Source organism: Hylobates moloch, unplaced genomic scaffold (assembly GCF_009828535.3).
Source record: "Hylobates moloch isolate HMO894 unplaced genomic scaffold, HMol_V3 SCAFFOLD_6, whole genome shotgun sequence".
NCBI lineage: Eukaryota > Metazoa > Chordata > Mammalia > Primates > Hylobatidae > Hylobates > Hylobates moloch.
The window spans coordinates 5,023,507-5,043,568 of record NW_026652281.1 but is presented as its reverse complement, the minus strand read 5'-3'; the positions used below and the strand labels follow the sequence as shown (position 1 = coordinate 5,043,568).

The window sequence follows — 20,062 nt, the reverse complement described above, 5'->3', positions numbered from 1 at the left end:
TCCATTGTCTCAACAGAGACAAGCTGCTTTCTGGCTTTGAGCTGCTGGGACCCCCGACCGGGGGTGGCCCATTGGGGGTGCTGGGATCAGTGGAGCCAGCCCGTGTCTGCCAGCTCCAGGTGCACTTTCTAACCTGGGACCATTGGGCAGCGTGTGGCCTTGAGGGACAGAGATGGCCACACTCCTGGGAAGCACGGAAGCCAGTTGTTTTTATTTGCTTGTTTGTTGTTTGAGACAGAGGTTTGCTTTTGTTGCCCAGGCTGGAGTGCAGTGGCGCGATCTCGGCTCACTGCAACCTCCACCCTCCTGGTTCAAGCGATTCTCCTGCCTCAGCCTCCCGAGTACCTGGGATTACAGGCGCAAGCCACGACGCCTGGCTAATTTTTTATATATTTAGTAGAGATAAGGTTTCACCATGTTGGCCAGGCTGGTCTCAGACTCCAGACCTCAGGTGATCCACGTGCCTCGGCCTCCCGAAGTGCTTGGATTACAGGTGTGAGCCACCGCGCCTGGCCACGGAAGCCAGTTCTAGGACCCAGACATCTCCACCCAGGCTCAGTATCACCGAGTCATGCCAGGCTGGGAGGAGTGGGCTCACCTCGGCTGCCCTCAGAGATGGTCTGCAGGATTCACTCCCCGGCTGTGCACCAGGGGCCCCAGCAGATAGCCCCCAGTCCACACGCCCCAACCCTCTCTACACTTCCATCCCCCTCTGACCTTTGTGGACTTCTGTGACAATCTTGGTCCCAAGAGCATCCCTGCACATCACGTGCATGTGTTACAGGCTAAATTTTGCCTCCAAAGGTCTATGTTGAAGTCCTACCCGCCCCCATACTTCAGAATGTGACCTTATTTGGAAACGGGGTCGTTGCTGATATAATTAGTCAAGATGAGGCCATCCTGGAGGAAGGTGGCCTCTGAGGATGGGCATCCTTATAGGAAGGGGAGGTTTGGACACAGGCTTAAGTGCACACCAGGAGAACACCACGTGAAGAGGAAGGCAGGGTCCGGGGGATGCGGCTACAAGCCCAGGCGCGCCAAGGACAGGAGCCACTGGAAGCTGGAGGGGGCCTGGGATGGGTGCTCCCTCTGAGCCTCCAAAAAGAACCAGCCCTGCTGACACCTTGCTCTCAGATTTCTGGGTACCAGAACACAGGAGAGTGATTTTCTAAGGTTTGAGCTGCCCAGGCAGTGGTGCTTTGTCAAAGCAGCCCAGGAAAGGAATGCACTGTGCTCGCAACATGAACACAGGGGCAAGCAAACCCCACCCGAGCCCCCGGACTAAAGGCAGGACAAGAGCGCCGGGATCAAGCTGAGAGTCACAGGGCATTTATTGAACACCTATTATGTGCCAGGCACAGCGATCCCCCAGAGCAACCTGTGAGGTGAGTGATATTGGCTCTGTTGTACAGATGAGGAAACTGAGGCTCAGAGGACACGTGGCTTGCCTGAGGGCACACAGCAGAGCCCACCGGAGGATCCAAGGCCAGCTCAGTTCTTCTGACTGTTGTGGGCAGTTCTCTATTTATGGGGTCCCTGCCCCAGTGCCCTGAGGTCCTCCACGGGGGCCTCCTCCATGGAGTCGTCCTCACTCTCCTCCCCTTCTTTTCCTGGGCTCCATATGGTGCTCTGAGCACTCTAAATAATAATAATAATAAAACGACAGCGACATCAGTAATGATAATGGCAACAAGAAGTCTCGAGCGTTTGTTGCACAACAGGCCGGGTTTTCTGTGCTTCGTATAGGTCCGTTCATCTGATACTCAGCACCGCCCTACACAGAGGTTACTGTTCTGAGCCACTCTGCGGTCAAGGACTCTAAGACACAGAGAGGCTAGGAGACTTTCCCAAGGTCACACCGCCAGGAGCAGTGGGCTGAGACCAAGAAATAGATAGCATAAAGAAAACCAATCAAAACTTCAGGAAACATTGGACACACTTACAGAAATGCAAAATGCTCTGCAAAGTCTCAGCAATAGAACTGACCAAGTAGAAGAAGGAAATTCAGAGCTTGAAGATAACGTCTTTGAATTAACCCAATCCAACAAAGACAAAGAAAAAAGAATAAGAAAGTAAGAACAAAGCCTCCAGGCAGTATGGGATTATTTTAAACCGCTTGGGATTGCACTTACCCTACCATCGCTAGAGAGAATGTCCTGGAAGCATGAGATGCCCACCCTGCCCCCACTCACAGTGGGCTGGCTGCCCCTTAACCCCCCCCTCACAGAGACTAAACCTGCCATGATTGGCACGAGGAAGTTCAGGGTCTTCATTTGCCCTACCCAGCTGGACCTGCAGAGTTCCCTGCAGAAATATAAATGCACCTGATGGTAGGCTTTCCTGGGGCTGTAAGGTAACATCTAATGTATGCACCTAATCACCTCCCTAACCTCTGAGGAACCCTGGATTCTGGAAGCTGCGGGCCCACGGGTTGGGATGGAGGTGTGGACCTGACTGGGGGCCTGTGTCTCAAGTGGCAATACCTCAGAGTGCCTCCAGGGGGCGCTCAGGACTCATGGCAGCCACGGCAGGGACTGTGTGGCCTACCACACTGGGTGACGTGGCTTCATTGATTCTACTTTTTTTTTTTTTTTTTTTTTCTGAGACAGAGTCTCGCTCTGTAACCTGGGCTGGAGTGCAGTGGTACGATCTCGGCTCACTGCAACCTCTGCCTCCCGGGTTCAAGCGATTCTCCTGCCTCAGCCTCCCAAGTAGCTGGGATTACAGGCATACACCACCACACCCAGCTAATTTTTGCTTTTTTTTTTTTTTTAATAGAGATGGGGTTTCACCATGTTGGCCAGGCTGCTCTCAAACTCCTGACCTCAAGTGATCCGCCGACCTCAGCCCCCTAAAGCGCTGGGATTACAGGCATGAGCCACCGCGCCCAGCTTCGTTCTACTTCAAGGCAAAGTCCTGGTCAGACCCCCGGGCAGTCCTCCACGCTCCCACCACCCCTGCCTCCTCAGCCTCTCATTTCAAATTTGAGTTCTCAGCCACCCTCCTCTAATCCCTGGGGTTACTACCACAGGGCCTCCCAGGCTGTGCACGTCATTTTAGGTGTAACCCCCACCCACCCACACACTCACCTGGCTGGTGAGAGACTGAAGAACAGATGGAGAGGGGTTGGTGTTGGCAAGCGGCCGAGTGTCGTAATGCCCATAAACCCCTTGCATCTTGGCTCTAAAATCCTGCCGGGGAGAGACCAGGGTGGGTTGGATCCAATGGGAAAACACAGCGTGGGTCGGGGGAGTGGGATGGAAAGACGGTGGAATAAGAAGGCCCGAGACAGCTAACGCCTATGGAACTCCACGGTCCTCTCCAGAAGCTTCCTGTTTCTTATTCCACATAATCTACAGCAGCCTGCTGAGTGGGCATTATCACCCCGTTTACAGATGGGAGAGGCCAGGTAACATGACCATTGTCACACAGGAAAACAGCTGGATTCGAGATCCCCCTTTCCCCTAAAAAGAATATTGTAAAGTGACTGAGTGCGAGAGAGCCCCTCTGACCTGCATCAAACCTCTCATGGTAGTTTTAAGGCTTATTGGTAACTCAGACGATCTGATGCTCCCCCCATCAGGAGCTAGAATCAAATTCCTCTCCCCTTGAATACAGGCAGCCTCAAAGATTCGCTTCTAACAAATGGAATATGGCAAAGCCACACTGGGTTACTGCTGAAGTTAGGTCATAAAAGGTGATCAAGTGCCGGGCGCGGTGGCTCACGCCTGTAATCCCAGCACTTTGGGAGGCAGAGGCAGGCAGATCACGAGGTCAGGAGATTGAGACCATCTTGGCTAACACGGTGAAACCCCGTCTCTACTAAAAATATAAAACATTAGCTGGGCGTGGTGGCGGGCGCCTGTAGTCCCAGCTACTCGGGAGGCAGAGGCAGGAGAATGGCGTGAACCCGGGGGGCGGAGCTTGCAGTGAGCCGAGATACCGCCACTGCACTGCAGCCTGGGCAACAGAGCGAGACTCCATCTCAAAAAAAAAAAAAAATGGCGACACTCCCTCTTGGAACCAGCTGCTGTGAGGAAGCCCAGGCCCCATGGAAAAGCCGTGGGCAGCCACTGTGGCTGTACACCCCGAGGAAGACCCAGGAAGGGCAGGCTTTGTGGGGTGCGGCTCACACAGTTGCCAGGGGCTCCACGCCCAGAAGGACCCCATGCTTGGCTTAGCACTCTGATGCTGCTGTCGTGAAGATCTTAGTAATTGTTGATGGGCCCCACATTTTCATTTTGCAGTGGGCCCTGGACATCTCGTGGCCTGTCCTGTGCTCAGATGACAGCCACCTTCCGCTAGACACGAGGGAGGAGGCTAAGAAAAGACAGCCCCAGCCTCTGACCAACCGCAACCACGTGAAGCCTCCACCTGAGAACTGCCCAGGTGAGCCCCATCAACCGCAGACCCACAGAAGACAATCATGATAACTGATTGTTGCTTTACAATATTAGGCTTGCGGAAGGGTGTTACAGATAATGCAAACAGCTCATTCTAGATTTTAACCAGATCAGATGGGGATAAAAAGCACTTCTTTCTGTTTCAAAACTACACCAAGCATCAGCCAGGAAATGCCTTTTATTGTTGTTGATCCATTCGTGGTTTGTTTTTTGTTTGTTTGTTTGTTTTGTTTTTTGACGGAGTGTCTCTCTCTTGCCCAGGCTAGAGTGCAGTGGCATGATCTCGGCTCACTGCAACCTCGACCTCCCGGAGTCAAGCGAGTCTCCTGCCTCAGCCTCCTGAGTAGCTGGAATTGCAGGTGCCCACCACCACGCCTGGCTAATTTTGTATTTTAGTAGAGACAGAACTTCACCATGTTGGCCAGGGTGGCCTCGAACTCCTGACCTCAGGTGATCTGCCTGCCTCGGCCTCCCAAAGTGCTGGGATTATGGGCGTGAACCACCACGTTCTGCCGATCCATTTGTTTTTAAACACCCCAATGATGATGAATATGTTGATATTCCAAATAGCGTTGGGAAAAATTATCCTCAGTTTGGCACCCACCCAGGGGCAGATATTGACAATGCTTCATCAGCATGAGTCTTCAAAGTTAGAAAAGTTGTGAAATGTTACCAACAAAAACTGCTTCTATCAAGACAAAACCAAAATGAAACTCTGCCCCACTCCACCAAATAGGAAATGGGGTGTCTGTGACCCACCTGTAGATCCCTCTCCAGGTCATACTTCTCCAGGGTCTGGAAGGCGCTAGAATACACCTCCACCGCTTTGGCATGGAAAACCATCTCAATAGTTACAAAATCAGAAAAAAATTTCTGTGGGGAGAGAAACCCAAAGAATGTAAGCATCACAGTGAGAAAGAGCCCAGGGAAGCCTGGGACGCAGGCAGATGGGGTGGGGGTGAGGGGAGCTGTCCGTGTCGGGACAGGCCCTAGGTGGGGAGTTTCGACATGTTATTTTAAACTTACTTTTCTTTGACAGAGAACACATTTGCATGGCTCAAAAATCAAAACTATTGGCCAAGCACAGTGGCTCATGCCTGTAATCTCAGTACTTTGGGAGGCTGAGTCAGGAGGATTACTTGAGCCCAGGAGTTCAAGAGCAGCCTGGGCAACATGGTGACACCCTGTCTCTACTAAGTACATAAGTAAGTAAATAAATAAATATAAACTATGCCAAAGTGTCGATTGAGGAGACTTGCTCTCCCTCCTCCATCCTGTTCCTTTCTTTCACTTCCCCTCCGCCTCCTGAGATCACGTTGAGAAGTTTCTGTGTATTCCCGCCTTGCTTCCTTACATAAGGCAGTATTCTTCTCTTCTCCCTTTTTCACTCTCGTCTGAGCTTGCTTTTCCCCTGCTAACAATCGGTCCTGGAGATCTTTTCACAGGAGGCTTTTATTTTATTTTGTTTTATTTTATTTTATTTTTTTGAGATGGAGTCTCCCTCTGTCACCCAGGCTGCAGTGAAGTGGTGTGATCTCGGCTCACTGCAATCACTGCAATCTCCGCCTCCCAGGTTCAAGGGATTCTCCTGCCTCAGCCTCCTGAGTTACTGGGATTATGGACGTGTGCCACCACGCCTGGCTCATTTTTGTATTTTTTAGTAGGGACAGGGTTTCACCATGTTGGCCAGGATGGTCTCGAACTCCTGACCTCAAGTGATCCACAGGAGGGCTCCACTTTCATGAATGGGATTAGTGCCCTGGTAAAAAAGACTGGAGGGAGCTTTTCTGCCCCTTCTGCCGCATGCGGACGCGTAGAAGGCACCAGCCATGGGGAACAGGCCCTGCTCAGATGCTGAATCTGCTGGAGCCTCGGTCTTGGACTCCCCAGCTTCCAACACGGTGAGAAATAAAGTTCTGTTGTTTATAAATCACCCAGCTTAAAGTGTTGTGTTGGCGCAGGCTGGATGGGCTAAGACGGGTGGTGATGACGGGCTCAAGTTCTTGCTTTTATCTCTTTTGAAATGTGAAGGGCTTTCAAGGCATGGTTTGGATTCACATCTCTTACAAATTTAATCCCAGAACTTGAAAGCACGCCCGCTTCTAAACTGTGCTTCTGTTGGCCCCTGACCTGGAGAACCGTGTGGTCCACGCTCCCTGGTGCTGCCCACCCAGCCCCAAACACATCAGGTGCTGAATAATGTCTGCCGACTGTTTCAGGTCCTCCTTGCCATGTAGGCAGCGTGAGCACTAATCACTGACGCTTCATTCCCTTGTGCATTCATTCATGTAGGCGTTCAGTCATTCATTCATGCCACAAGCATTTACAGAATACCCACTAGGTGCCAGGCTCTGGACCCTGGTGGCTGGGATCCGGCAGGGGGCCTGTCCTGTGGCACTGACACGCAGTGTGTTACACGGTGACCTCACAGGCTTCTCTGCTCCACGATGTGATGAATGTGATAGATGGCACACAACACATCACAGACCATATGATCCCTCCATCTCCTTCCGCCCCAACGGTGTCAACTCCGTGAGCTCAGGGACCTTGTTTGTTGGACATGGTGCACCCAGCATCAGGCACAGCACCTGGCATGCAGTAGGTGCGCATTCCACACTTGTTAAAGTAACACGTGAATTGAATACGCAATTAACCATTCCACCTGGGATGGCAGCCCCGTGGCAGTGGAGTACGGCGTATAAACAAGGGGTCTGACCAGTCTGGGGTCCGGGTGACTTTCCCCAAAGAATGAGGTTGAAGCCGAAGGAGGAGGAGGCACCGACTGGACGCAGATCAAGGTAGAACCCTGCAAAGGCCTCGGGTGGGAATGGGCTCTGTGCACTGGAGCTTGGAGTGCCGCGGCCAGGATGAGGCCACAGGCCTGGGTCAGGGCTTCAGGAGTCTGGAAGGGATTTTGGTTCCAATCCTTAGAACAAGGGGAGCCACAAGAGGGTGCTCAGCCCAGCGATGGTGAATTGGACCTGCCTTTTAAGAGATCCCTGGGGTAGGTGCGGTGGGTCACACCTGTAATCTCGGCACTTTAGGAGGCCAAGGCGGGTGGATCACTTGAGGTTAGGAGTTCGAGACCAGCCTATCCAACTTGGTGAGACCCCCCCCGCCCATCTCTACTAAAAATACAAAAGTTAGCTGGGCGTGGTGGTACATGCCTGTAATCCCGGCTACTCAGGAGGCTGAGGCAGGAGAATCACTTGAACCCGGGAGGTGGAAGTTGCAGTGAGCGGAGATCGTACCACTGCACTCCAGCCTGGGCAACCGAGTGAGACTCCATCTAAAAAACAACAAAAACAAACCAAGACAAAACAAAAATCCCCAGGGCAGTGTGCACCTTTGGAGAATGGACTAGAGAGGGCTCGAGAGCTGGGGAAGGAATCTCTGCGATCAGCTAGTCCCGAAAGACCCCACCTCTCTGAGCTCCTCTTCTAAGAGCTGGGGCTCTGAGCCCGGGGCTCTGTGGCACTGGGGAGGGGATCTGCGTGGCAGGAGGAAGGCACCCACGCCCAGCTGCTGGGCCTCAACGTGGCTTGTTCAGGGAGGGGGTTTGGAGGTTTGAGGAGAAAAAGAGGTTAGAGCAATCCTGTGTGGAGAGGAAGTGGGGAGTGTGTGTGGAGGGAGACAGACTCTTCCTGGCTAGGAACCGGACCTAGGGCCACCCAGTGGCTTCCAGCTGTGCTGGGACAGCTGCCCTGAGCACCAGCCTCTGATGCCCTGTGGCCAGGATTAACTGTGCTGGGAGCTTGTGTGGGCATAAGCTCACTCACGCCTGCCATTGCTCACACGTGTACACAGACCCACACACACACACACACTCCTACTGATGCATGCACATAGACACGTGTATACACGTGCGTGCGCACACACACAAGGCAGCCCAGGGTGCCTCCCATCCCGGGCAGCCGCCCTCACCTGCAGGTCCTTCAGCTTCTGCCTCTGGAAGGCCTCCACCGTCTCCTCCAGCTGGAGGGTGGTGCGGCTGGACTCCACAGCGGCCCTCTGCACTCTGGTCTCCGCCTGGCCCCAGGGACACACGAGGTAGAAATTTTCATGGGGTGCTTCTGGCCCTTAGACACCTTTCTGAATCACTCTGTCTCTAAACCCTTCTCTCAGGCCAGCTCTCCTGCCTCAAGGGACGTTTCTTGCTAATTTGGTCATCAAAGGAATGGCTGAGTGGGACCCCGGCTGAAAGAACAGCACTGGAGTGAGACACACCTGCTTGCTAGCTGTGTGACCTCAGGCAAGTCACTTATCCTCTCTGAGCCTCAATTTCCTTGCTTGTGAACAGAGGACAGTAATGATACTTGCTTAGCAGGGCTGTTGCAAAAATTAAACAGCGGCCCCTGCTGAGCCCTTAGGACAGATGCTCCCCGTTCATTGCTGATTAATTTCCGCATGAGGAACATGTTTAGGTAATTAACTCTTTCGTTCTTTTGATCAACATCTATAGACGCTTATTCCATGCCAAGCCCAGACGTGAATCTGGCGTTTAGAGTTGAACACCTTGGAGCTGCTTCGAAATTTGCCACTTAACTGCTTGTGGGACCCTTCTTGGCTTCAGATTCGTCTTTAAAATGGGGACTTAATACCACCTTTATGTTTGTGAAACGCCCGAGATGGGAAGAGACAGCTGGGGGCTGGCGTCTAGGAAGCCCTCAGGAAAGAAGGGAAAGCTGTTGTCACTCAAACAAATGGTGGCAGAGATGGTGGGTGACCCAGGCAGGATCTAGGATAGAACCTGGAGGTGCTCGGGCAGGCTGTGACCCACATTTGTGTAGGTCAGGACTCTCCACGCTCAGCACTAGTGTCCGGGACACTGTGGGAGGTTTAGCAGCATCCCTGGCCTCTCCCCACTGGATGCCAGGTGGTAGGTGGGATAACAGCCCCCCAAAGATGTCTACATCCTAATCCCTGGCACCTGTCAATATTCCCCTGCCAAGGCAAACGGGAGTTAGGGTAGCAGGTGGAATGAAGGTTGCTCATCAGCCATCCTTGCCATGGGAGATGATTTTGGATTATCTGCTACAGGCAGTGCAATCAAAGGGTACTTTCAAGTGGAAGAGGGAGGCGGTCAAGAGAATCAGGGGAAAGACGTGACTACACAGGGAAGGTGCAGGCTGCCAGCTTGAAGACAGGGGAGGGGCCACAAGCCAAGGGATGTGCATGGCCTCTGGAAGCTGGAAAAGGCGAGGGCACAGACTCTCACTGGAACTTCTAGAAGGAACCAGCCCTTTCCATACCTTGATTTAGCCCAGTGGGCCCGCGATGGACCTCTAACCTCCTGAACAGTGAGTCTGTGGTCATTTTTCACCGCAGTGGGAAAAACTTAACACGTTCTAGCAGAGCTCTCCAATCGTGAGCCAGAAACATGGCCAGACAGTGAAATGCCCCCAGGTGAGGACCGCTGGCTTAGCTCCATTAAGGGGCACTCTTTGTGGCCGGGCCTGTAATCCCAGCATTTTGGAAGCCTGAGGCAGGTGGAACGCCTGAGGTCAGGAGTTCAAGACCAGCCTGGCCAACATGGCAAAACCCCGTCTCTACTTAAAAATACAAAAATTAGCCAGGCACAGTGGTGGGCGCCTGTAATCCCAGCTACTGGGGAGGGTGGGGTAGGAGAATCACTTGAACCCTGGAGGCAGAGGTTGCAGTGAGCCAAGACTCTGCCACTTGCACTCCAGCCTGGGCAACAGACCGAGACTCTGTCTCTCAAAAAAAAGGGGGGGGGGGGCACTCTTTGGATGAGGTCACACACTGAGTCACAAATCAGTTACACATACAGCAGAGGTGACTAGCCCTCCTCCAGCTCTCACTCTACCTCCCGGCCCCGGCATCTTTCCCATGGGGCAGGACAGTACGACAGACAGCATGCGGGGTCCCTTCCACCTACTGTGCCCCATGAACTCCTATAACTGCGTCTCTATGAGCCCTGGTTTCCTCCTGTAGACTATGGGGATGAGGGTAGCAGTGCTCACCTGATGTGAGCATTAAATAAGTAACTGGTGGGGAAACCGAGGCCCGTGGAGGGAGTGACTTGTTGGATGATGTCAACGATGGGACAGAGCCCAGGTCTCCAGACCCCCAGAGCCCCTTTTTACCAGTATCTTTGGCTTTTCCATCCTGAGCACAAGGTCCTGCACACACCTGCTTCTGCCCAGGTAAAGCCTACCTGGCCGTTTTGTGAGGTTGTGTGTTTCCTACGTGTGATTCTGCCTGCCGCAGACAGACATGTGACACTCACCTGGGACTGAAAAACGTGCTGTTAAGGAACCAAGTTAAGCCCAGGCAGCCCCGTTGGGGTGGTCCACCCCCTTCACAGTCCCTACCCAGCGGACCCAGGCAAAGAAAACCTCAGAGGACATCAGGGTGAGTGGACACCCTGGCCCGGCAGCCCCAGGCCCCACTTCCAGGGAAGGATACGATCATTTGCCGATCTGAGGGTGACTTCTGCCTCAGTTTCTCCAGTTTTTCCAGTTGTTTGATCTCATGATTTCGGACACGTTTGAATTTCTTGATCTCAGCCTGCAGACAAGGAGGAGGGCTGTTTCCTGGGATCCCACAGGGCAAGACAGGGACGCCACCCACGCCGAGGTGCCCTGGCTCACCTGCGTATGCTTGATCTGTGCCCCGTAGAGCTTCAGGGGGTTGACCACCTTGGTCTCCAGCCTCTCAACCTGGGTGAGCGGGGACACCAGGGGATCTGAGCGAAGGGCGCAGGGTGCTGCCTGCCTCCAGCCTGGGTATATAAAGCACAGTTCGCGCCCAGGAGCCTCGTGTCCAGAGCTGTGCGGGGGGGAGGGGGAGCGCAAGATGCACTCCCTTTTCCCTGCGTGTTGGAGGCACCGAGCTGGGTTCAGGGCCCGGCTCTGCTCCTGAGGGCTCCAGCAACACATTCAGTCTCTCGAAGCCTCATTTCCTCACCTGTCAAATGAGGTCATGGGTGCACCCAGCAGGGTTTCCGGACAGTAGGAAGATGGTGCCTGGCCCAGAACTCAGGGCATATCATCACTGAGGGTGGCAGGACAGGCCCCTGGTGTGTGCTCAGTCTCTCTACACGACAGCCCTGGCCCCGTCTCCCAACTGCCACACAGGGTGGCGATGACAAACTCGCTTTGCGGTTGAGAAAACTGAGCCTCGCTTTGGGGACAAGACTTCTATTGAGAGTCACAGTGGGGCCAGGCACGGTGGCTCACTCCTGTAATCCCAGCACTTTGGGAGACAGAGGCGGGTGGATCACCTGAGGTCAGGAGTTGAAGACCAGCCTGGCCAACATGGTGAAACCCTGTCTCTACTAAAAATACAAAAAATTAGCTGGGCACGGTGGTGCATGCCTTGTAATCCCAGCTACTTGGGAGGCTGAGGCAGGAGAGTCGCTTGAACCTGCAAGGCTGGAGGTTGCAGTGAGCCGAGATTGCGACACTACACTCCAGCGTGGGCAACAGACTGAGACTCCATCTCAAAAAAACAAAAAAACAACAAAATACTAAAGCAGCCTCTTGCCAACTTTACAATTGGGAATGTCTTTGTGAGGGCCGGGAGTCGTCTCTGAACACGCAGACATCAAGGAAGATGCCACCCTGCCTCCTGGTGCCCTGGTGTTCCACTGGTCTCCACGGGAGTTTAGCGTAGGCTCCTGCCTCCAGGCTCTGCCACCTGCTTGTCACAGAGCCGTGAGAAGTTTTATTTTTCCTTTGGTTAAAGGTAATTAACTAGGCCAGGCATGGTGGTTCACGCCTGTAAATCCCAGCACTTTGGGAAGCCGAGGTGGGAGGATGACTTGAGCCCAGGAGTTCAAGACCAGCCTGGGCCACATGGCGAAACGCCGTCTCTTAAAAATTTTTTTAAAAAATAAAGATAATTAGCTAGTACAGGTGGCCACCGTGTTACCAGGTGAAATCAGGATGTACTGGTGAGAAATGGGGTTGTCAAAGCCTCTTACTGAGGGACAGTTGTCATCTGTCTTGAGAACGTGAGCACTGTGGGCTGTGTCTGCCTGCCTGGAGAAGAGAGTGCCATTTCTGCCTGTGCGATCTTTCCTGGATTGCCGGTGGCATGCGTTGCTGTCTTGTTTAAAGCTTACTCAATTGTAAAGCTGTTCCATTCTTTGTTTCTTGGTATTTTTTGAGATAAAGTCTCGCACTGTCTCCTAGGCTGGAGTGCAGAGGCACGATCCTGGCTCCAGCCTCGACCTTCCAGGCTCAAATGATGCTCCTGTCTCAGCCTTGTGAGTAGCTGGGAGCACAGGTGCTTGCTTATTTATTTATTTATTTATTTATTTAGAGATAGAGTCTTGCTATGTTGCCTGGGCTGATCTTGAACTCCTGTGCTCAGGCAATCTGTGTACCTAGGCCTCCCCGAGTGCTGGGATTACAGGTGTGAGCACCTGGCCCTTTTTTATTCTTTTCTGCAATTCATGGTGAGGATTTTTCTGGGCTGGCAGGAATTTCTATTTTTAATTATTTCCTAAACACCCTGCAGCCTCCTTGCCCCTGACTCCCCCCCAGGATTTCTGTTCCTTCTCGAGGTTCTCATAGGCCCTGGATGTGTCTCCTTCAGGGGTTCATGGAGCCTCCAGGGCTGGATTCTGGGGTTTCCTTGCTTTGTTGACCTTTCATCCGACTCAGCAAAGCCTCCTGGGCTCTCAATCTTGCAGGCGGAGGTGTGACCCTGGAGAAGGTGTGAATGTCCACTGTCGGTGGATGTCTCTGGAGACACACTCATTTGCTGTGGCCACAGCAGGGCTCCTGCAGCCCTCAGGCCTGACCTTGGCATTGGAGCCTGGGTGCCCCTCAGCATCCCAGACCCGCGCCGGCAGCACTCACCTGGGCGTGTCGGTAATCCTGCACTTTGGCCAGGTCCTCAGCAAAGCCCCTCATGGTGGCCCGCAGCTCAGGGTTCTCAGAGTTGGCAAAGTCGATGAGCTGCTTGACCAGCTGGTCTGCCTTGTCCCGCAGCCGGGCCGTCTTGTGCGTGTAGGCGGCCAGCAGCGAGCAGAACTGCCCAAAGTACTTCTCCGTGTTGGCCACAGTATTCTCCATCACCCTCACCTGGCTGTCCCTGTGGAGGCGGGGACCTGAGCGGCCATTCTGGGCAGTGATGCAGGGCCCCGGTCATGCCAAGAGCAGACAATAGTTATGAAAACAGGAGCTGCCACCAGCCAGCCTCCAGTGTGGCATGCACATGCCACAGGCTGTCACTCAAGGTGTCAGCATCAGGGCCATTGAGGCTGATGAGGGGGATCTGCCTGGGCTGGTCAGTAGTGGGCAGGAATATAAACGCGGGCTTGGCTGCAGACCTGCCCCCCCTTTTTTTGTTTGTTTTTTTTTTTTTTTGAGACAGAGTCTTGCTCTGTCACCCAGGCTGGAGTGCAGTGGTATGATCTTGGCTGACTGCAATCTCTGCCTCCTGGTTTGAAGTAATTCTCCTGCCTCAGCCTCCCGAGTAGCTGGGATTACAGGCACCCGCCACCATGCCTGGCTAATTTTTGTATTTTTAATAGAGACCTGGTTTCACCATGTTGGCCAGGCTGGTCTTGAACTCCTGACCTCAGGTGATCTGCCTGCCTTGGCCTCCCAAAGTGTTGGGATGACAGGCGTGAGCCACCACACCCAGCCCTGACTTACCTTTAAGGGCTCCCAGTCCAGCGCCTCCCTGCAGCAGGTGCGCGATGACTGATCCGCCGCATTCAGGCTTCTAAGACAGCCATGGAGGCCTGGCCTCTGCCTCCTTCCTGGGCCTCCTCATGCCCTCTCCTTTCCCTCATCCCCAGCGTGTCACTGTCCCCACCTCTCTCCCTGTGACCAAAGTCCCCCGTGCAACCCTCTCATCAAATCCCTGACTCGAGAAACGTCCTGAGGAGCAGCCCTCTGTCCCGACAGACCCTCTCTTGCCACCCTCGCCACAAAACACTGCGTGCACTGCCCTATAAGCAAGGCGCTGCTGGTATCACCATGTGAAAATGGAGTGAACTGAGGCCCAGAGAGGTGAAGCATCTTGCTACAGGTCACACAGCCAGACCCAGCCTCTGTTCCTGCAGGTAGGGTCCTCACAGCCCCTGATTCAGCAGCACAGGGGTCAGAAGTCAGACACTGGTGCTCCCAGGTCCCCACCCCAGGCGTGTGCACCAGAATCCCTGGGAGTGCGCGTGAGAAGCTGCATTTTAAAAACACATCAGGGCCGGGCGCGGTGGCTCATGCCTGTCATCCCAGCTCTTTGGGAGGCCGAGGGGTACAGATTGCCTGAGCTCAGGAGTTCAAGACCACCCTGGGCAACATGGTGAAACCCTGTCTCTACTAAAATACAAAAAATCAGCCGGGCTTGGTAGCACGCCTGTAGTCCCAGCTACTTAGGAGGCTGAGGCATGACAATTGCTTGAGCCCAGGAGGTGGAGGTTGCAGTGAGCCGAGATCGAGCTTGCACCACTGGACTCCAGCTTGGGCTACAGAGTGAGAGTCCGTCTCAAAAAAATAAAAAAGATAAAAACACGTCGGATGCTTGAGAGGGTGCCTGGAATTTGAACCTCAGAGGAACCAGGCGTGGAAATGAACGGGGCAGGGCAGGCAGGTTGTGAGAGCAGGGATGGCGTGGGCCGGGGCAGCATGGACTGGGCCTCCACGGAAGTGGGAGGCCTGGCTGGGGTTGAGGTGTGATGGGGGTTTTCCAGGTGGAGGCGAGAAAGGAAAGGGGATGAATTTGGCTGCTCCAGATACACAGGCAGTGATGCTGGAGAAGAGGCCAGATTCTGGAAGCTTCTCTAGTCCCAAGCCCTGTCTTCCATGAGCTGGATGGAGGTGGAGGCGGCGTGGGAAGGAGAGCGCCCGTTACCCCCACCCCCACCCCCGGCAGCAGGCCCTGCTGCCCTCGTCTTTCCTGGTGCTCCGGGCCTCAAAACCCTGCTTCTACCGCCCTCACAGCCAGGCTGGTGGCGGCCCACTCACCTGGAGAAGACGATGTTCATTGTGACCAGAGCTTTGGCTGTCCCGGTGGTGGGAAATAAGGACAGGGCCCCAGGGGTCCTGCAGGCCTGGGAGGAACCGGGTAGGGCTGGGTGCAGCTGTGTGGCCTGGGCTCAAGGGACGCTGCCATCCGGTTGCCAGGCGACGGGGCCGCCCACAGCAGGCCCTAGGAGGAGCTGGTCGCCTGGGCAATGCCTCCCTGAGGCCGGCCTCCCCAGCCTTGTATTGGCTCAGGGGCTGCTCAGAGAAGAGGGCATTGCACAGCGGCCCACACTCTCCCTTTGAAGATGGAGCCTCTTGTGGAATGGGGCTAGTGGTTGGGGCTCCCCGGGAGGTAGCAGGGAGAGATTTAGGGGGCTCAGGCCTGCGTGCAGCCATGGGTGTGGGTCCTGCCCACTGGGCTCCTTCCTCCCTTCAGGGAAGCTGCCTGCCCCCAGCCCACCACTGGCCTTCCTGGGGTCTAGTCTCAGGTGGGCGGGACATGGGAAAGCTCAGGTGGGGGGTGCAGATGCACAGAGTGAACTCGGGATCCCCGGGGTGGGGTAAGGAACCAGCTCATAGGAGTGTCTTTCACGTTTTTATCATAATTGCATTGTTTTTTCCCTTATTATGAAAGCACTATCTGCGCACTGTTAGTAAACTAAGACAATTAAGATACCACAGCGAGAAAATATAAATGCACATGTCAGATTGACAAGCTCAAGTCCAATACCTTCCACTAATTGTATGATTTCTGTATCTCAATGTATAGACACTTTACCTTCAGAAAAGAAACATAAAAATCATGACAGTAAGGAATGGGGATGGGAGGCGGGCAGAGGAAGCGGCCCAGGCCTGTCTCTGCTGTTCTGTTACTTTGTGTGTTTGGAGGTTCTCATTATGGAAATGGAAAGGGTGTTTTGTTTTGTTTTGTTCTGTTCTGTTTTGTTTTTAAAGCATACATAAAAGCAAGGACTTTAGGGTCAGCTAAACACAGGTTCAAATCCCAGACCCCAATTTGCTGTGTGACCTTGGGCAAGTCCCCTGACCTCTCTGGGCTTCAGTCCATTCCCCTGCAGAATGGGATCATGACAGTACTTAATTAAGAGAAGTAAGTCCCTGGCATGGGAGTGAAGGGACAGACACAGAGGCTGAGGCTGGGATCCAGAACTCATTGAAATTCCCATTGCACAGGCCCAGGCTGGTGGCGGCTTCCCTCTGTGACCGATCCCCGCTGGGCTGTGCCGGCTGGCTGGCCCCTCCTCATGCTTCTCCAGTGATGTCATCATCACACTCTCCAGTCGTCCCTTTGCAGATGCCCTGCCCTGTGTTCCCCGGAGGCCCCAAACAACGCACGGACAACCCCAGCTCTGTCCCTGCTGGGGCCCCATTCTCTGTCTGGGGCATGAACCCCCCAACCTCCCACGGGGTGGCTCTAAGTAGCCCCCTGGTGTTCCACGGTCAGCGTGGCTCTTCCCTTTCTGTGCCAAGCTGTGGGGTGCAGGGGGGGTCCTGTGTCCCCTTTGTGCCGTGCAGCCGTCACTGAGCACCAGTCAAGTCCCTCTCCTGCTCTCTGCTTCCTTCACTCTTGCGGGCTGTGCTGGGTGGAAGGGTGTCCCCTCAAATGTATGTCTCCCTGGAGATCTCAGAGTGTGGCCTTATTTGGAAACAGGGTCGTTGCAGATGTGATCAGCTGAGCCACACCGGAGGAGGGTGGGCCCTGATCCCACCACTGGGGTCCTCATGAGAAGAGGAGACAGAAACACACCCAGGGGAGATGGCCATGGGGCAGGGACAGGAGCGGCGCAGTGTGAGCCAGGAGCACGCAGAGCTGCCAGGGGCTGGAGAGAGCCCTGGAGCCTCCGGAGGGACTGCAGCAGCCTCCCTAGATCCTTGATTTCGGTCTCTGTGGCCCCAGAACTGGAAGAGAAGAAACTTCTGTCATTTTAAGCCCCCAGTTTGGGGTAATTTTGCTATGGGAGCCCCAGGACTCTCACACAGGGTCCAAAGAGCGCAAACCGTCCCATGGTCCACCCCACAGGGTCTCTCCAGAGCCCCCTGAGCTGACCCCTGCCCTCTCCCCTCCTCCAACACGCTCCTCCACCCCATCACCTCCCCCCACATCCACCTCACATAAATGCTCTGCTCTGCTGCAATTTTGGGTTGTCTGTCCTAAGGGGTGTGGTTTTGTTTGTTTGTTTGTGTGTTGAGACAGAGTTTTGCTCTTGTAGCCCAGGCTGGAGTGCAATGGTGAGATCTTGGCTCACTGCAACCTCCGCCTCCTGGGTTCAAGCCATTCTCTTGCATCAGCCTCCTGAGTATCTGGTATTATAGGCGCCCACCACCATGCATGGCTAATTTTTGTATTTTTAGTAGAGACAGGGTTTCACCATGTTGGCCAGGCTGGTCTCGAACTCCTGACCTGAGGTGATCTGCGCACCTTGGCCTCCCAAAGTGCTAGGATTATAGGCCACCGCGTCCGGCCCCTATAAAGGGTGTGTTTTAACTTCCCAACTGAACAGCCAGGTCCTGGAGAGAGTTTTGGATTATCCCCTTGGTGAATTAATTCCTTCATGCGCCAGCCTCCGGGAGGGTCTTCCGTGTGTCATGTGAGCCAATCCCTTAAGTAAATCCCTGTCCGACTGGTTCTGCGTCTTTGCAGACCCCAGCTCTACTAGGACAGGAGAGACCACAAAAGCCATGTCAGGTGTCTGCCCATCAGTTGGCCTGGTCTGCGCTACTGCTTATGGCCACGGGAGGGCAGCAGAGACCCATCTGGTGGAAGATGCTTTGCCGCAGAGGTCAACTGGGCTGGGCGGTCCCCGGGGAAACCGGAGAAGCAGCTCATTTCAGAAAAAGGCCACCTTAACAAAGGGTGGGAGAGAGAGAGGAGGGTCAGAGAGGAAGGGCAAAGTTTAATTCACCATCCTAGAAACTTTAAGCATTTTTTTTTTTTTTTTTTTTGAGACGGAGTCTCGCTCTGTCGCCCAGGCTGGAGTGCAGTGGCGCAATCTCGGCTCACTGCAAGCTCCGCCTCCCGGGTTCACGCCATTCTCCTGCCTCAGCCTCTCCGAGTAGCTGGGACTACAGGCGCCCGCCACCACGACCGGCTAATTTTTTCTATTTTTTTTTTTAGTAGAGACGGGGTTGCACCGTGGTCTCGATCTCCTGACCTCGTGATCCGCCCGCCTGGGCCTCCCAAAGTGCTGGGATTACAAGCGTGAGCCACCGCGCCCGACCACTTTAAGCATTTTTTAAAAATGAAGGCTGGGTATGGTGACTCACACCTGTAATCAGCACTTTGGGAGGCCGAGGTGGGTGGATCACTTGAGGTCAGGAGTTTGAGACCAGCCTGGGCAACACAGTGAGATCCCTGTCTCTACTAAACAAAATAAGAAAAAGAAAACCACTGCCTGGTTGGATAACACAGAGACATCTAGCGGCCAGAGAAAGAAAAGTTGAGAAATGGGGGCTGGGGCGAAGTTGGGGGATGCATGAAGTCCTGTGTGCCCTGGTTCAGATCTCATGGGCCTCCTCCCACCCCCTCTCCTGTGTGCCCCCATTCAGATCCATGGGCCTCCTCCCACCCCCTCTCTCCTGTAAATGTTTTTGTATTTATTTTTGTTGTTGTTTTTGTTTTTTTGAGACAGGGTGTCCCTCTGTTGCGTAAGCTGGAGTGCAATGGCACGATCTCAGTTCACTGCAACCTCCACCTCCCGGATTCAAGTGATTCTCCTGCCTCAGCCTCCTGAGTAGCTGGGATTACAGGCACATGCCACCACAGCCCGTCTAATTTTTATATTTTTAGTAGAGACAGGGTTTCACCATATGGGTCAAGCTGGTCTCAAACTCCCGACCTCAAGTCATCTGCCCACCTCGGCCTCCCAAAGTACTGGGATTACAGGCATGAGCCACTGCACCCAGCCCTATAAATGTGTTTTTGGGGAACCACATGGGAGAGGGTTGCAGACATCAAGAAATCCAGGGAACACTTCCAAAGAGTAAAGACATCTCCCGCAGGTCCGCCTGTGACTCCACACCCAGGAAATTCACACGGCCGTGCTGGCGTCTGACACTGTCCATAGGCTCACTTGCCGCATTCAGCCGCTGCCGTCATGGCAGCCGGTCTTCCCCGGATCCAGGAGGGTCTGCAATGACTACCTGGCTCTACACAGTCTCCTGGAATCAGAAACTGTTCTCAGTTTTTTGTTGTTGTTGTTGTTGTTTTGAGATGGAGTTTTGCTCTTGTCACCCAGGCTAGAGTGCAATGGCACAATCTCAGCTCACTGCAACCTCCGCCTCCTGGGTTCAAGCCATTCTCCTGCATCAGCCTCCTGAGTATCTGGTATTATAGGCGCCCACCACCATGCATGGCTAATTTTTGTATTTTTAGTAGAGACAGGGTTTCACCATGTTGGTCAGGCTGGTCTCGAACTCCTCACCTCAGGTGATCTGCTCATGTCAGTCTCCCAAAGTGTTGGGATTACAGGCGTGAGCCATGGTGCCCAGCCTCTCAGCCTTTTTTCGTTCATGATACTGACTTTGGTTTTTTAAGTTTCTGTAACTTTTTATTTTGAAATAATTTCAGTTGTGCAGCAATAATATAAGAACTCCTTCACCCAGATTCCCCGGTTGGTGACATGTTACCACGTTTGTTTCATCATTCTCTCTGCCCCTCTCTCTCTCGTGTGTATTTTATTTTCTCAACCACTTGAG

General features: G+C 53.8%; 1 protein-coding gene and 1 long non-coding RNA gene across 3 annotated transcripts; one reads left to right on the top strand and one right to left on the bottom strand.

The window, feature by feature from the left end:
* Nucleotides 1-1,313: 1,313 nt before the first annotated feature.
* On the bottom strand, nucleotides 1,314-15,489 carry CIBAR2 (CBY1 interacting BAR domain containing 2). 2 transcript variants are annotated; one of them, XM_032156285.2, is made up of 9 exons: nucleotides 15,350-15,489; nucleotides 13,235-13,469; nucleotides 11,018-11,086; nucleotides 10,833-10,934; nucleotides 10,654-10,659; nucleotides 8,328-8,432; nucleotides 5,163-5,276; nucleotides 3,090-3,191; nucleotides 1,314-2,304 (listed from the first exon to the last, which is right to left on the bottom strand). In XM_032156285.2, exons 1-9 carry the CDS (start codon nucleotides 15,367-15,369, stop codon nucleotides 2,143-2,145), a joined length of 915 nt encoding a protein of 304 aa, XP_032012176.1. In that variant the 5' UTR covers nucleotides 15,370-15,489; the 3' UTR covers nucleotides 1,314-2,142. The 2 variants fall into 2 exon arrangements, with proteins under 2 accessions (XP_032012176.1, XP_032012177.1); XM_032156286.2 differs by having other exon boundaries at nucleotides 1,314-1,638.
* Nucleotides 3,353-4,781, top strand: LOC131383734 (uncharacterized). The gene is made up of 3 exons (XR_009213981.1): nucleotides 3,353-3,409; nucleotides 4,248-4,389; nucleotides 4,665-4,781. It is a non-coding gene; the product is annotated as an uncharacterized LOC131383734 (long non-coding RNA).
* Nucleotides 15,490-20,062: the final 4,573 nt, after the last annotated feature.